Here is a 17,553-nt window from a genome sequence, read left to right as displayed (position 1 = left end):
TCAATGTGAAACAATTTTCAGAAATTTCAAGGACATAATTTTTCAGAAAAATCTTTCTTAAAAAATAAGGAAAGGGCAAGGTGGAAACAAAAAGATAACCAATATACTTAGGCAGCATTTTCAAGTGTGGAATCTCCTGAGATGAAACTCAGCCTTATTCCATTTTTTATTGTGAAATGTTAACCTAGCTCTTTGCTGATCATCCCTGGGTTAGCCATGAAACCAAGGCTGTTTCCCTAAATATAAGGTAATTTTTTTCCAACATATATTTCTAACATAGTGGTTTTACCAAAGAAAATCAACTCCCCCCACCTATATTTAAGTACTTATTTACTAGCAGGGAAAACAGTTGCCCAATTTACTTAAAAAAAAAAAAAAAAAAAGAAAGAAAGAAACTTCACATAATGATAAAAACAAGTTTGTCCTTCTGACTTACAGGACAGAACATCTGTAGACAATTAGAAACACAAAGTCCAATTGTCCATTCACATTTTGAAGGGTATATGGTGAAGGTCAAATTATTTTAAAAGTACTCTACACTGCTGTCACTTACTTTCTGTCCTGATCAAATAATGGGGAAAAAATGTCCAGGCAGATCTAGCATCAAAGCAAGATAACGACTTTTCACTATTATATAACCAATATTGTAGAAAATAGTGCAAAACTCTATTCCCCAGAAGTCATTGAACCTTGACAAATTTTAAAGAGGTTATGAATTTCATCATAACTCATTTTCATAAAGCCCCATGGGTAATTATGTCTTAATTAGCTGGGGGATGAGGAGGAAGAAAAAGGAGGTAATAGTCTAGGTGTCTGGGGATGATTCAGTTTTTAAAATATAAAAGCACACAAGTGATGGTAGTCAACACTGCACCCCCAAAATATGTACAATCAATTATGCTCAATAAAAACTAAGTAAAATATAAAAGCAATATTCCTAGAATGATCCTGTTGTCTAGAACATTTCTGTCCAATTTGGGGTAAGATAAGTTATGGATTTTTTGAGAAGAGAGTTATTTAAAGAAGATAAGATTTAGGATAATAAATTTAAAAAATAAATAATACTAATGCCTCACATTTCTGCAATTAGTGAAAATTTATCAGGTTATAAATTCCAGATTCAGTTACTTATTATAATAATCAAATAAATCCCTTCTGAATTTTCTATTAGCCATTAGCTATGTCTTAAAGAATATTTATTCCAAGCTTCAGTGAAATCAAACTACCATATAATTAGTGTTATAATATTACAAATATACAGGTAGATCAAAAACAATCATCATGAGTATCTGTCATAAATATTTACTGATTCTATTTTTTTGATATAGAAATGAATCTAATTATAATAATATAAATACTCAAGCTTACGTTCTTCATGGACCAACCAGTCGAACTTTGTCATTTAAATAAAAATCAAAATAGAGAATTCTGACTATGACTTAAAATATACTTACTTTTCCACTGCATTAATCGTCACATTTTTAGGTAACCAAAAGAAATGTTTGGAAATTAAGATTCTCATTATGATAAAAGAAGTCCCTAAAAGTGTTAAATGCATGCTGGAGGTTAATACATTTTTGTTATGAAGTGCTAGCTGCTAACTTACCTTCAGAATGCAAAAACGACCAGGATTTAAAATATCAGAATAAGTTCAGGAATTATTAAGCTAGATAATGCTCACTTTCAGAAAACAATATTGTAAAAAAGACTACTAGTTTTGTTTTTTTTTTAAGGAGTGAGGTCTAATGAAAACCAACATAAGTACTGAGTTGAGATGATCTCGGTTACAGAAGAGTTCCAGTGAGACAAGGCCACATGTACAATTAAAGGTGGTATTCTCACAAGCGACCTTTCTCTGACTCTCAGGTTTTTAAAAACTTGGTGTGGTGATAATATTGTGTAAGTCATATTTTTGTGATAAATCTAGCTCTTTATTTAACTGAAAGAGATACAACTATTCTGACAGGAAATGCGAGCTATTAACACTACACTCCCCTGAAGCAATCATGCCCTTTTGTGGGAGGACTTTTATATGACTTGCTGTATAACTTTAGGTCTTATCCTCTCTAAGCCTATATGAAAAGAGGTGAGGATTAAATAATTCTAATTTTCTTCCAACATCAGGAAAATCCATTTACTACATCAGAAATAATGAAAAGACTTTGGTTGAAACATAGATACTTAACTTAGGAATGTCAGTTTTGATTCCATGGTAATAAAGAAACCTCAATGCCTGTGGTCATAACTTTAAAAAAAAAAAGAAAAATCAGTATGTTCGTTTAAACTCAAAACTTTTCAAGCAACCACTGGTATGATAAATCATCCCCTCTCAACACTAGTGTTTCTTTCCAGTGTAAAACTCTACTCCACACCCCTCCTTATGGCACAAACACATGTCCTATACCGCTGCTCTTCAAAGGCAGGCAGAAATAGAAGCAACAGAAAGGGCACTGAGCAAGCTCTGGGATTCCAACTGTCCCACAGAAACCAGAGAGGTTAGGAGGCATCTCCAGAGACCACGGGTGGATGAATGATTATGGTGGACACATTACTTTACATCTCCACTATACCTACCTCAGAGATTGGAATGCTCTGCATAAAAATAATGAAGAAGGGATTTTCCTCAGAAGATGCTCAGTACATCATGTGTTTACAATCAGTCCTTGAATTCAAACTCTCCACACAACCAAACATTTCATGAAAACAGAATAAAAAATTGCATGTCTAGTCAAGGCCAGGAAATGCACCTTCCAACTAGTTATTACTTGAGCTAAGCCTCGTGAGCCTTCTGATTGTAAAAGCAGGTTTTTAAGTCAGTGATATTGCATTCTCTCACATGAAGTTAAGAGCTAGAAGACATGATTTTTACATGTGAGTTGGGGGAGGGCAGACTTGAGAAAAAACAAACGAGATAGACCATCTCTGGACCCTAGCATGTCACCATGCAAAGAGAACCAAGGAGAAAACTCCCAGATCTTGGGCAAATGCCCCATAAAAGAAAGACTCTCAGTTCTAACTCAGTGTGTTTTGTCTTCACAGCTGTCTGTTAGTTATAACATATGACATTTATACAGTACCCCTTACCAAATATACCTTATCCTTCTGGCATGATCTTTTTCACAATAAAGGAAACATGTTTCTGTAAGTGAGCAAAGTGAGGTTTAGTTAACCCAAGAGAAGTCTACAGACCCACTGCCTGACTGTTGGCTCCAGAGTAACAGATTTTTCTTAGAGACAGTGACCATTTTGCCACACACTTTTTTGTAACAATCGCCAATTCACTTTCAGCTGTTTGTGGCCACCTCAACTTTAAGGGGAAAGTTGAATCAAAGAACTCCAAAGAAAAAAAATCACTGTCCCTTTCCATGAGGACTAGAGAAGTCTAGAGGAGGAGACACTGGCTACACTGTGGTGCAGACTTCAATCAGACAAAGCTAGTTTTGACCATTTTGTAGCCTGATGGCTTTGGGTAAGTAATTCCAAAACTGGAACCTGTCTGTAAAATGTAAACATGATACCTACCTTGTTGGATTATTTTCAAGCCTATATTAAATGATATACATCATGTTCCTAGCAGAATGCCTGATATACAGTAAGTGCTCAATAAATGCTAGTGCTTTATCTCTTCCGCTTATAGAAGGCACACGCAGATAGAGACACAAAGCAACATACATATACAGCTATAACTGTGAGGTGACAGAAGGCATGGAAGTCAATGTGTGGCCAAGGAGGTCAGAAAGTTCTAGATTATTCCCGTGAGAAATGACCCTGGAGGGGCCAGCTCTGTAGAGCTAAGATTCCAAAAATTCTCTTGCATGTACAATAATGGTCATGCAACATGGTCACTCTTGCTGATTCAAGAAAAAGATGTTTCAGTGGTGCCTCTTAGAGGCTTCTTTGGAGGAGGAATATCTGCTTTTCAATATTCCTTACACAATCTCAAATGGCTGGACAAGGCAATGACCGAATGGAATGATTTCTGTTTTAAGATTCTTAGATAATTGTGATATAGTTTAAAATGTCAGAAATTATTTTCCAACTCTAAGTCCTTTCAAAAGTTAGAGAAGAGAACTGTTTTCTTTTAAATGGCTACTGTGTTTTTGCTTCTGTTTTTTTAAGTGAATGCTGACTCTGGAATGTTTGTTCACACTTGCAAGAAAGGAGAGTGTACAACTCAATTTGGGATACTCTCAGTCTGATGTGACAAATTTAAAAAAATTTCTTCCCAAACAGTTAATAAAAAATGCTTAGATCCTAATAAACTGAGAGATTTTTATCAGCATTGAAGCACTAGGTGGCTTCAGGTATTTTGAATGCCTGGGAAGTTCCCAAAGTTTTCAACAGATTGATTATTGTGTGACTACAAAACAGAAGCCTCCCACTGTAATACTAGAATTACTTCAGGCTCCCCAGGGAATTTTTTTCCCCAATTGATAACTAAAAATATCTGACATGGTTACCTATAGCAACACTACTATTTTAAGCAAAAAGATATGAAAGATAAATAAGAATGAATGGAAAATAATCTTTTTTTAGTCTGTGACCTTAAGAGAGGCCAGTCCCTCCCTGTAGTTAAATAATGGCAACTCATTAAATTTTCACCAACTTCACCAATAAATGCTTTTTACAAAGATTGTGCTTGCTCATACACAGGGGGCAGTAAAGCAGAAAAAGCACAGGCTATAGAGTGGTCGTGTCCAGCGGGATGGCCACAAGCCACGTGTGGCTGCTGAGCCCCAGCAATGTGGCTAGTCCCAGCTATGACGTGCTGTCAGTGTAAAATACACACTGGATTTCAAAGACTTAGGATAAAAAAAGAATGTAAAATATTTCATTAATGTGTTTTATACTGTATATGTGTTAAGTAACATTACTTTGAATATTTGGGGTTAAATAAAATATTAAAATTAATTGTACTTGCTTCTCTTTACTTTCTTAAATGTGGCTACTAGTCCATTTAAAATCATATTTGCTGCTTATATTATATTTCCCCTGGACAGTGGTGGGTGAGGATGTCTCAGCTTAGGTTACAACTTAGCCACACCCAGGTGACCCTCCCATACATCGCCCACTGTCTCTTTGACTTGGTTTCTTCATTGCAAGATGTCAAGAGCTTGGACTAGATGCCTTTTCAATCCCCTGTGGCTCTAATATTCTAGGACTTGAGGGTTCAATAGTTCTTGCTGGTGGGAAACAATGCATAAGGACCAGGTGATGACAGGGCAGTATCTAAGGTGCAGGCAGCCCTCGCTAGAGCTGGGCTTAGGACAGGGTACCAAAGAAAAGCTTGGGGTGCCCCTTAAGCCACCCAGCAGCTTGTGTGTCCTGGGGTTGGAACCAGCACTGTTCTACACGTGCCAGCCCTGCAGCTGATGAAGAGTATTTGAGGAAAGTCCTGCTCTAGTGTGGGGCTGGCTCCAGAGCTCAGCACACATACCACCTGCTAGCTGACAAGCTGGTCCAGATCTCTAGCAGCACAGCTGATGGACAGTACATGGTGTCACTTAAGCCCAGGGTTCAGTGGGACAGAAACACATATCAGCTGCCAAAAGGTTCCAGAGGACTGACCCCACCAGTGTGCCACCCATCTGCATAGGAACCCAAGAGATAGGAAAAATATACCCCAACTTTGTCATAATTGCCAAAACTTGAAAGCCACCAAGTAGTCCTTCAGTAGCAAAATGCATAAATAAACTGTGATATATCCAGACAATGGAATATTACTCAGTGCTAAAAAGAAATGAGCTATCAAGCCATGAAACGACATGGTGGAATCTTAGATGCATATTAATAAGTGAAAGAAGCCAATCTGAAAAGGGTACATACCGTATGATTCCAACTATGTGACACTCTGGAAAAGTCAAAACTATGGAGATGGTAAAAAGATCAGTCGTTGCCAGGGGTTAGGGTGGAGGGAGGGATGAATAGGCAGAGCACGGAGGATTTTTAGGGCAATGAAAATACTCTGTATGATAATATAATGGTGAATATATGTCATTACACATTTGTCCAAACCCATGGAATGGACAACACCAGGAATGAACCCTAAAGTAAACTATGGACTCTGGGTAATGGAGTGTCAATGTGGGTTCATCAATTGTAACTGTGGTGGGGGATGTTGACAATGGGGGAGGCTGTGCATGTGTGAGGACAAGGGGGACATGGCAAATCTCTGTATTGTCCTCTCAATTTTGCTGTAAATCTAAAACTGCTCTAAAAAATAAAGTCTATTTTTTAAAAAAATTTTATTTGTATTGTATTTGCAAGACCTAATCCAAATTTTAGCAACCATGAATTCTGTGGCTTATCAGACTCCTAAAGGAAACATTAAAAAAGCAGCATATGACTATCAGTTTCATCTGAAACATTATTCTATATTTTTTTGTTTCACGGAGCCAGTTAAAATGGCACCTTCTGAATTACTTGGACTGCAAGATAGTGTCCCCCCACCAGCCCCACCCAGGCACAGCACCTGAGGGGCTTCACAGTCTGCCCCACCCATCTTTCTAGGTCCACTTTCCAGCATTCAATAACAACAGTCAGCAAGCACTACTGGGTGCCTATCACATGTCAGGCATCCAGGATACAACAGCAAGTTAGATGAAGTTCCTGTCCTCAAGAGGCTTTCAGGGTGTGGGGGGGAGCCAGCACACAGAAAGCCAAGTAAGAAAACAACTGTGATTCTATGAAAATTCAGGGATAAGTACAGGCTGCTTGGCTTAGGAGCATCTAACTCAGGTTTGGAGGCGCTGGGAAGGCTTTAATGGAAGTGACATCTAACTTGGTTAAGAACTGACCAAGAAAGTAGGGGAAGGAAGAAGCAGCCCATGTAGAAAGAGTGACGTGTGCACAAGCACAGAAGGGGAAATGACGAGGTGCATTCCCTGAAGGCTTCAACTTAGAGGGTGGAGGGGCCGGCGGCAAGAAATGAACCTGAGAGGTGAGCAGGAGCCACACTACGGAGAGCCTCGACTGGCCTGTGGAGGAGCTGATGGTGGCCTAAAGCTAAGGCAGAGGGTGTGAGCACGGAGCAGCCGGCCCCACTCTCCCCAGACTCCAGCAGGGCCACGTTGCTTCCCACTCTCCAAGCATGCCATGTGCTAGCAGGGTCATCTTGCCTTTGGACAAGCTGTCCCTCTGGCCTTGAATGCTCTCCCCATCCCTGCCTTCTTCTTTCCATTTAGGAAACACCACACAGACTTACTTAAGGGGCCTCTCAGAGGTCTCTTCTTTTGCAAACCTTTCTCAACCCCAAGACTGAATTGGTCTTTCCCCACCTCATGTGCATAGTGCTTATAATAGAAACTTTGTGGGGGGAGAGACAAGCAGTGCCTACATTACTATCTGTCTTCTTCCAGAATAGCCCCTGTAGTGGCAGCATGTAGAGGCAATATGACCATTTGCCTTGGGAACAGCTGACTGAGTCAAGGGAGGACATCAGACCCAGATCTTGCCTGTCGGGAACCAGGGCCAACAGATGCTAGCAGATCTCTGTTCAGTGCTTTTGCTGGGAGGACATTTAAACTTGGCATCTGTGGGCTAGGCAACCTCTGCTACCAAATGGAGAAGCAGAGAAAGCTGAGTAGGAAGACAAACTGCTGCACGGTCCCAGGCAACTGTCCAGTGTCTTGTTCTCATCACTCACAGTCCATGACCAAATGTCCTGTACTGGATATTCTTCCCTATTTTAGAATCATGGTGAGTAATTAAATTAGAAGTGAAAGAGCTGAACTAGAACAGTGTATCTCGGCCTCAGGCACACACATGTAACCTGTCTCTGTAATTTGTTCTTTTTTATCCCTGGGGACATGGTCACATTCTAAAGTTACATCGATGTGGAACAATGATTTTTTAAAAATTTTTACAGAATCAGAGCATTCTGCTCTTTTGATTTTCTGATTTATTTATATACCTTTTTAAAGTGTGGCCTACCAACTTATTGATAGATTACTTGGCCTAATATTTTAGCCATAATTTTTCATAAATTTATAGTCAATCTGAAAAAATTATCTCACTATAATATAACCTGTAAATTTCAGGAATTGTCAATCCTGTAAACTTCAAGAACTGTAAAGTATAGGAAACCTGTAAATTTCAGGAACTGTGCCTGTCACAGCAAAGCCGAAGCAGTCCTCTCCTCACTTAATGCCTTTATCATATACTTCCCTTAAACAACTTGGGCTCCTCCTCATCAAACTGTAGCGAAAAGTCTTTCTGGATACCTTGATAGGCCACCATCAGTCAACAGACAAAAAAGAGCATCTTAAAAACAGTAACATACCAACTCCATTAACTGTTTGAGCTGACCCATCTCTTCCGGTAGTGATCCAAGTTTGTTGTTACTTGCGATTAAGACTTTGAGAGGCAGACCACACAGGCAGGCGGGCAGGGAAGACAGCTGATTTCGACTGCAAAGACAACACAACAAGAACACACGTAAACAGAAAGCCCACTTCATCCTGTCTGTGAACACGTTTTCAACAAGAAAAGAAAAAAAGAATGACCTTAGAAGACATTTTACAAATACAAAGACTCCAATACATTTCCTGGCTCTGTAATAACTCAAGTTACAAGTGTGTAAGGCAACAAAATATATTTTTAAAAAAGAAAGGCCTGGGCAGTTCTGAGGGAGACAACTTTTCCCAACACAAGAATGTCATCAAGCTCTCTGCAGAGGCTGAGCCCTTGGCCAGCCAGGAGACAGATGAACAACACATCCTGCACAACCAACAGCAACGGGACCCTGGTGCCAACAGTTCTCTCCTAACAGTGTGTGCAGGAGACTCAACTAGGACGAAAGCATCGTTCTGTCCATTTGAGTGGTGACGAGGAAGATAATTTTGCTGCAACTCACAAAAACCACTGGGCCAATTTCCAATGTTTTGGCTCAACTTCCTTTTGTTAAAACAAGAGGAGATACAGTTTTAGTCTGTTTTGGTATCTGCAAGAGACCTAATTAAAAGAAAAAAGTAAAGTTGGCTTTCTGGCAAAATAAAACTGAAGCCCAGAAGGGGTTTGGTTCAATAGAGTAGCTAAAAAAGTCTGAGTTGAGGTCTCACTTCTGCTGAAGAGATCCTCTACCCAGAGGTCTTTGAACTTTCTATCATTAATGCTCAGTTTTCTAAAAGATGGAAATATAGGGGATAAATGAAATCTATGAATCATCCGTATTTTTTTTTTTTTTTTTCTTTTTCGTGACCGGCACTCAGCCAGTGAGCGCACCGGCCATTCCTATATAGGATCCGAACCTGCGGCCGCTGGGAGCGTCGCCACGCTCCCAGCGCCGCACCCTCCCGAGTGCGCCACAGGCTCGGCCCGAATCATCCGTATTTTTATGCTAGCCATTTATTTCAACCTCTTCCCCAACAAGAAGCCCTTTTCTCTGCTCCCAAGTGAGGAGACAGATGGTTTTCCATTTCCCTGACTTTCTTTCCCTGCCATTCTACTGATGAAGCCAATAGCCAAACAGTGAAAAATCTAAAATTCTGTATGTCATTTTATTGCAACTATTAAAACTTCTGTGTGTATGTGCACACATGCATAAAGTTCCAGAGGATGTGTCCGGTGTGCGTGTACTTACAGGCACACATATATCTGTATATGCAAGGTGGGGAGACAGACAGACTGGAAACACACCAAAATACAATCAGTGGTCATTCGGGGTATAGGTACAATAACCGGTTTTTGTTTTATTACACTTTGCTGTACTTTCCAAAATTCCTACAAGTGCTTTTACAATCAGGAAAGAAAGTCATGATGAAAAGACAAACTTGATCTGGATGCTCATTACATGGGTGTTTCTATTTGTGAAAATCCACCAAGAGGTATATTTATGATCAGTGCACTTTCTGTATGCACGTTATATTTCAGTTAAAAGTTTTACTAAAACCTATAAAAGGTAACCAAAAGGCATCTTGAACTGATGCACTTAGAAAAAGCAGGAGCTGCTCTGTGGAAAGAACCTTTCCCCTGTGGGCACTCTCCTGTCAACACCCTCACAGCTCTCCTACACCAGGCTCCCAGTGCCCAGGTAACTAGGTTGTAGTGAGAAAAGATACAGCCATATTTCATCTCCACTGCCCAGATCCACAGAGAAAGCTATTTCCAGAAAGGGGCAGAAGGAGAAGAGCGCTCTCTAAGGAGGTCCAGCAGATGCAGGGAGGAGGCTGAGAGTCCGTCTGGGGATTCCTGACACTGGACCAGTTGGCTATTTAATTCCCTGGTTCAAGGATGGAGAGGACAAGGGTAATGGGCTGGCACTGGCACTCTCTCCTGGTCTCTGGGGGCAGTGGAAGGGGGAACTAGGGCTACCAGCCTGTCTTTCTGTCCTCCCCCATCCCTCCTGCTGCCTCTCTCCCCCACAGGCCCAGTGGGGCTCTGTTGGCTGGATGAGGGGTCTTCCTGGTTGTATTAGTCTGTTTCTGTTGCTTATAACAAAATACACGGACCTGGGTAATTTATAAAGAAAACAAAATTTATCGCTTACACTTTCTGAGGCTGGGAAGTCCAAAGTCCATCTGGTGGTGGTGATGACAGTGACCCAGGGGTCTCACATTGCAAGACGGCAGAGCAGAGAGAGCACAGAGAGACTTTCCTCTCTTAAAGCCCTGAGAACCACGCCCTTGATGACCATTCTTAATCCATTCACTATGTCATGATCCCACAATCTAATCACTTCTTCAAGGCTCCACCTTTCAAATACCATAATACGATTTCCTACCCTTTTATCAGTCACAGTGGGGACCAAGTTTCTAATACATAAAACTTGGGAGACACAATTCAAGCTTCAGTGAGTTTGGGGGACATAATTCTAACCCACTACAATGGTTATACCCCAACAGGGCTTTCTTCAAGCTCCAAAAAATCTCCTTAGACGCTACCTCCAGAAAAGAGAATTCAGTTTCTTAAAATGTGGCAAGTAAATAATTTGAAATATAATTTGTGGTTATAAAATATTTATTAATGTGCAACTTCATTAAACAAGGATTGGTAAATAATGTTGATAAGGGGCTGGCCCAGTGGCTCACTCGGGAGAGTGCGGCGCTGGTAGCGCCAAGGCCGCGGGTTCGGATCCTATATAGGGATGGCCAGTGCGCTCACTGGCTGAGCGTGGTGCAGACCACACCACGCTGAGCGTTGCGATCCCCTTACTGGTCAAAAAAAAAAAAAAAAAAATGTGGATAAGGTAATTCTATTATTTTGGAGCCATATTTAAACCTCCTTTTAAAGGAAAGACAATGGGAACAAAGATTAGTGTTTTCAGAAATTTCTATATTCCCATTTTTCGCAGAACTAACCATTACATGTTGAGATCTTTCCTACATTTCTTTGCTTGAAAACAGAGAATTAAATTCTTCCCAGTCTCATTGCTTTGATGCCGGCATCTAACTAGATAAGCAGATAAGGAATTGGGAGAGTTGTTTATCACAGCATTTTAAGCAATGCAAAGAAGGCTCTGCTTATTCAGACACATGAATGTTTGAAATTATGTGGGTTTATTCTCACTGGAATTCTTCTAGGGTGTGTATTAACTTAAAATAAAATAAAATAAAATTTAAGCTTGTGAAAGCAGTCATGATCTCTTTGATGGGAATGAATTTTTTTTTTTTTTTTTTTTTTACATTAAAAGCTGCTGATGGAATAACCTATCTCCTATTTAAGTCCTGTACATTCCTCATTCACACTGTAGTTAATCACTGGTAGACATGAAAATCCACGATACCAAGAATTAGTCACAATACAGCATGCCATAGACCTGGGGCACATTCCCTCTACTTCATCCATCTGTTCCATCAGCCTCTATTTCATGTATTTTATCACAGGATGTTCCTGTATTACTTGTCATTTCCCCAACAGAAAAAGGAAATACACATGCACACAGAAACCCATTAGCTCTCCAGAAAATATTTATGAAAGAAAAGAGAAACTGCATTCCCTTTAATCCTCTACCCACTAAAGACCACACCAGCAGCCTCAGCTTTTTGAAACCACTCATCTGGCGGCAATTTTTCTTAAGCAAATAAGTGCCTCGGGCTGCAATCCACTTCCTAGCCCAACTTGTCTCCTGCAGGCCTCTGTGCTGTTAACAGGCCCTTGTTCAAAGAAAGAATGTTTAAAAATAAGGCCATATAATACCTGATAACGTAATAGCCAACATTTATTTTCCAATCTAGCTTATGAGCCACAACTAAAAGCAGAATTTTGTTTATTATTTATTTTTGCTTACTCATTACAAAAAAAGTAAATTTCAGGGGGAAAAGAGCTGCCCATTTAGAAGCAGAGATTACAGATTCAGTCATGGTGGCCTGAGCTTTCTCGCTGTCACCAGAGCCTAGCCTGCCACTGTTTCTGGCCACTGTCCTGGGTTACTGTTCATGCCCAGTCTGGTTAGAGGATGGAGTGGGGAGGAAAGAAGAGAGGGAAGGCAGTGAGTGGGCTTGTGCTAGATCTGTGTTTATTGCTAATGCTTCATCATCCATCTTTTTCAGCTGATGACTCCTGGATAGATTTATTTGTCTATTTCTTCATTTCAAGATGAAATAAGGCAGCTCAACATAATCTAAACATTTCTGGGAGCCTAAATTTATAGGATAAATTTATCTTGGCTATTGGTTTATCAAAAGGTTATTTTCCTTAAAATATGATTACAAAGACATGTTATATTCTCAAGTGTGATTTTATCATCAGGGCAAAATATACATTTTTAAAATTCTCCTGGAATATACCTCTATGTTTAGTGACATTGAATAACAGAACATAGAACTCATGTGAAAAATAATTTATAGAAAAATTTCTATAACAGAGTCACATACTTAATTGGCTCCTTGGTGTGGTAGAAAGGTTACCAATTGTAGAATCAGAAGACCTGGGTTCAAATTCCATCTTGGCCACAAATCATCCTTATGACTTTAGGTAAGTCATTTAATCTCTCTTGTTTTCTGGGCTATAGAACATAGATAATAAGACCTTCCTAACATGAGATTACGGATGTGAAAGTGTTTAGCCCAACACTAAATCCATATGTAAAGATCAAACCATACCCAACCACTAATGAGGCAAAGCAATAGGGAGGTGACCAAAAAGAGTGTGTGTGCTTAGCTGGATTTCATATACTAATTTTATTAATTGTATTTCCTAACTGCTAAAATTTCAGCCACTTTTAAAATGTGATTTAATGATTCACTTGTTGAAAACATATACCAATTAAAAATAAAGATGATCACTCAGAGACATGCTGAGGAAAACCAGACTGGGCTATAAAATTTCAGGCCAAAACAAAGTACCTATTTCTAATCTGAATAAACAAAACTAGAACATACAATCAAATGATTGGCCTTTTCTCTCCCATCTTCTCTCATTTCAGGATCCTACCATTTCCCTGGAAAAAAATAAATACCCAGGGATCACCATCTCTATTTACTACTTGGTTTTCAAATAATCAATAGAAATAATGATGTCAAATCACTGACCAGCACAAAACGATTAAGACAATGCCACAGGCCTGAGTCTACAGGGTCACAGAGAAAGCTAGGCAGGTTTCATGGTGTGGACACCTCAGGCTCAGCATGGGAAGGGAACTAACAAGTATGCAGTAGTTACTGTTACTGTTTGTTTGAATATAATTGTCTCGGCTTGACTCTTGACCTACATATTTTACTTTAGCCAAGTAAGTTTCTTTTTTTCACAGAATACCTCACCTAATTCTGTTTGCAAGTTCTTTTGTTGCATACCCTGTTTGCCTTTCATTAAAGGCAGAGTAACTTTTTTCTGCTTTGCATATGACACCTGACTGTGTCTTCATACATACACAGCAGTGAACAACATCCACAGAGAACCATTTCCTTTTTCTTGCTTGTTCCATTCTGAAAAATCCACCATGGCAAAATGTATCATCCTGGTTTCCCCAAATGACTGAGTCCTCCCACTCATCGCCAGTTGTCCCCCTTCATTCCCACCATCATTATACGTCTAGAACAATCACCAACAGCAACAAAAGCCTTGAAGTCGCCTGGTGATATTTGGTCAACTTTAATTTTATGTTATAAAGCTAAAATCAAATATACACCATGTTTATGCTCAATTGTTCAACTAAGGAAATAATATTTTACATGAATTGTTTTAAGACAGAAATTTGAAATTAAGTCTACACATGCATCAAGTCTGGGAGCCCAAGTTTAAATCTAACTTTCAAAGCAATGATGTTAACTACAAATTGAGTGTGAGAATCATTTGAAAACTTAAAATGTTGCAAAACTAGAAACACAGAATCATTATTTCAACAGAATCTTGAACCAGCTCTTGAAAGCTATACCAATCAATTTTATATTCCACATTCGTGAAAGCCACGTTTTGAGAAGGTAAAGGATTAACTTTAGAAAAGAGAACTGGAAGAAAAGCAAGAAGCAAGAAATGAGCATCTAAAGCAACTCAGAATTCATGTAAATGTCTGCAACAGCCATCTCACTGTGCATTTCTGCTGGCATACCTGCACCATATTTGGGCTCCTGCAACTGAACTGGTTTCCCACAATAACAGCCTATCAGTTTCCTCTTGAGTATAAACAAACCATTGCTTAAAATATTCTACTTTTTTACTCCCCTAACGGTCAGCAACCACTGCTACCAATGTCTACAGTTAGATTTCAAAGGGCAACTATTGATAACTAGCTCTGTTCAGTTATGTTCTCTCCTTTGTTCTGAGGGTTATTCAATTCCAAAAGGACAAGACCTATACTGTACACTAAAAACTATTTAAATTTTCTTCATTTTAAAATGAAACTTAATGCTCAAAATCAAGGGAGACTTGGATATTCAAAGAAAAGTCAAAATCCAATACCAGCAAGAATATTGGTTGACTAAACACCTTCAGAGGCAACAACTAGGTTTGGGGTTTTTAAGTATATTAAGACTATAGTGGTCTGAACCCTATGTCCTGAAAAATACACTGTGTAGACACTGCTGCTGGCGCATAGGAAAACCACCATTAACTGGCTAGGAAAGATGTATGGGCACTGGAGTTAACTGACCCATTTTTTGGAGCTATGTTCCAGGTAGAATGGACTCTACCAAGAAGGTACCCCTACCTTACTTCTTTATGCCATCCCACCAAAGCCAAGAAAAAACTTTTTTTTACTTTAACATTTTTTCCCCACACGAAAAAATAAAGGGATATTAATACAGACTTAAATGAGCACAGACTACTGAGATCAATTTTTACCCAGGGACACTGAGTTAATAAAAAATATTCACAATACAAATTAAGATGCCTGAATATTACTGTTTCTCATTTGAAGATGTGTGCCTCTCCATCTATTTCTAGGAATCTTTGTGTAATACAGATTGACATGCATGATTATTAGTCTATGTACACCCTTTTTCCTACTCATCCTTCCAAGGAAATGAGTCTTCAGAGAGTTTCTATTGTATAACTTGACAGTCACTAATAACTGATTCTTCTTAGCTGTTCTAACATTTTTACACACCAGTAGCATAACCTCTACCAACAATACTATAAAATCCACTTATTTTACTCAAATACTAGATCTTTCACCACCACTTTTCTTAACCTGTATTGCAATTTGTATGATAATATAGCCACAAAACTTAATTCAACAATTCAAGAAACATTTCTTGGGTAGTAATTACATGTAAGTTATGATACATGTGTTGGCACTTGGACAAATACCATTTTATTTATATTCACAACAATCCTGTGTGGCTTAGGCTTTGGATCAGTCTGGGGTCTTCCCTCTACTCAACACAGCCTCTTCTCATGTACTCTGGAATAAAAAGTGAAGGTAAGCCAGGAAAACAGTAGGAGGAGAGCACAGAATTCTGAGCAGGAGGCAAAAGAGATGCTAGACTAGCAGTTAATGGTTGATTTATGTAAAAAGGGGTGAAGGAAAGTGGTCAAAGATAATTTCTGAGATTTCAAGCTGCGGTGCTGGAGAAAAACAGTAGGAGCATAAACAGGAACAAGGGTCCAAGATATGCTAAGTAGGAAATGAAGAAAACAGGCTTAGTTTAGCACGTGCTGAACTCTGGGGAGTCAATGGAACATCTAAGAGGAATAGAATGTTCTGCAATTGGAGAAATGAGAACCAGCGCTCGAATGAGTCAAAGGGTGGAGAATATATTTGAGACACAAGAGACATGTGGTCTGAGAGAGAAGATTTAAGGACCAGAGTTCTGGGGAATTCTAGCATTAAGGCACAGGAAGAGAAGGAACATCCAGACACAGGAATAAAGAAGAAACACAGAGGTAGAAAAGTGACCAGGAAAGCACGTGACCAAAGCCAAGGAAGAAGATGCCATGGTGTCAAATGCTGATAACAAGTTGATTATTTTGTACATTTACTGAGTGCCTGCTTTATTGGAGAAAAATAAGAAATAAATAATATATGAAATGTACATGAATCCTAAAACTTTACCCCTAACAAGATTAGGCAGCTCTCCAAGCTGATATCACCTACATCTTACCTGAAACACTGATCACATATTTTTTGTGTGTGTGACCGGCAAGGGAATCATAACCCTTGGCTTGGTGTCGCCCGCACCGCCCTCAGCCAGTGAGCGCACCGGCCATCCCTATATAGGATTCAAACTTGCGGCCTCCGCGCTCCCAGCACCGCTGCGCTCCCAGCACTGCACTCTCCCGAGTGAGCCACGGGTTCGGCCCCTGATCACATATTTTGAAAGTGCTGTAGCAGCAGATATTTCCTACTCAGATTCTAAAGACGTGTTAAAAAATTTAGTGACTCCAAAGGAATAAAGAAAGTGAAACTTCCTTGATGGATCTTATCATATAAGGTGGAATGAAAGGATTCCAGGCTAGACCTGAGACCTCTTTAAACAAGTGCCTGCAGGCCTGCACTGCTGTCAAAGGCTCAAAGGGATTCTCTGCTGAAGATCCCAGGCTGTCCCATCCTCCTGGCAGTGAGGTCACAGTGGTCTGTTTCTGGGACTAATTTACTAGAGGTGCCACGACTCCTAACAGTTTACTTAAATTCCCTGAAGATCACCCATTGAAATAACTGACCAAAAAAAATAGTAAATGTGCTGCCCTCAAAGTGTGCTAGGTACTGCCTCAGTGTCACGCCCACCACCCACCCACCCACACACAAGCTGTCTGTCACAGGATCTTCAAACTTTAGGACACAAGATCTGAAAGGAAGAATTTAGCAATTCCTGCTGAATTATCACTGCTTTTTTTCTTCCTAAACTCCTGTTCAAATAGTTCATGAAGCTGTACAATTCTTGTATGTGGTGATAAAAATTTGAATCATTTGGTTTATCAGGAAACCGATTGTGAATGGTTTTGAAATGGGCAAAAAGATCCCTGGGTGTCTATTCTAAGCAAACCCTTCCAGGTTATCTCTGCTTGCAGACAGAAAATGTGTTAAGAGTGGAGGAGCTGTGAACCCCCAAACTGAAAAGTCATATTTAGTGGATTTACTAGAACCTAGCATACAACTCTCTAAGAACATATTTGTTTTCAAACACATGTAAAATATTTACAAAACTGATTATGCATAGGCTACAAAGCAAATCTTGA

The 17,553-nt window shown here is 39.5% G+C and overlaps 1 protein-coding gene across 2 annotated transcripts in view; it reads right to left on the bottom strand.

Annotated features, from left to right (window-relative positions):
* The window catches only part of LRCH1 (leucine rich repeats and calponin homology domain containing 1), a 186,492-nt gene that overhangs the window by 69,590 nt on the left and 99,349 nt on the right, over window positions 1-17,553 (bottom strand). For both annotated transcript variants that reach the window (XM_063101723.1, XM_063101724.1), the window contains exon 3: window positions 8,282-8,408. In XM_063101723.1, the coding sequence (XP_062957793.1) occupies window positions 8,282-8,408 (127 nt within the window). The remainder of the gene's footprint in view (window positions 1-8,281; window positions 8,409-17,553) is intronic.

Source organism: Cynocephalus volans, chromosome 7, assembly GCF_027409185.1.
Source record: "Cynocephalus volans isolate mCynVol1 chromosome 7, mCynVol1.pri, whole genome shotgun sequence".
In the NCBI taxonomy this organism is placed as follows: domain Eukaryota; kingdom Metazoa; phylum Chordata; class Mammalia; order Dermoptera; family Cynocephalidae; genus Cynocephalus; species Cynocephalus volans.
The sequence above is the reverse complement of the archived record's forward strand: the minus strand, read 5'-3'. Positions and strand labels throughout refer to the sequence as shown.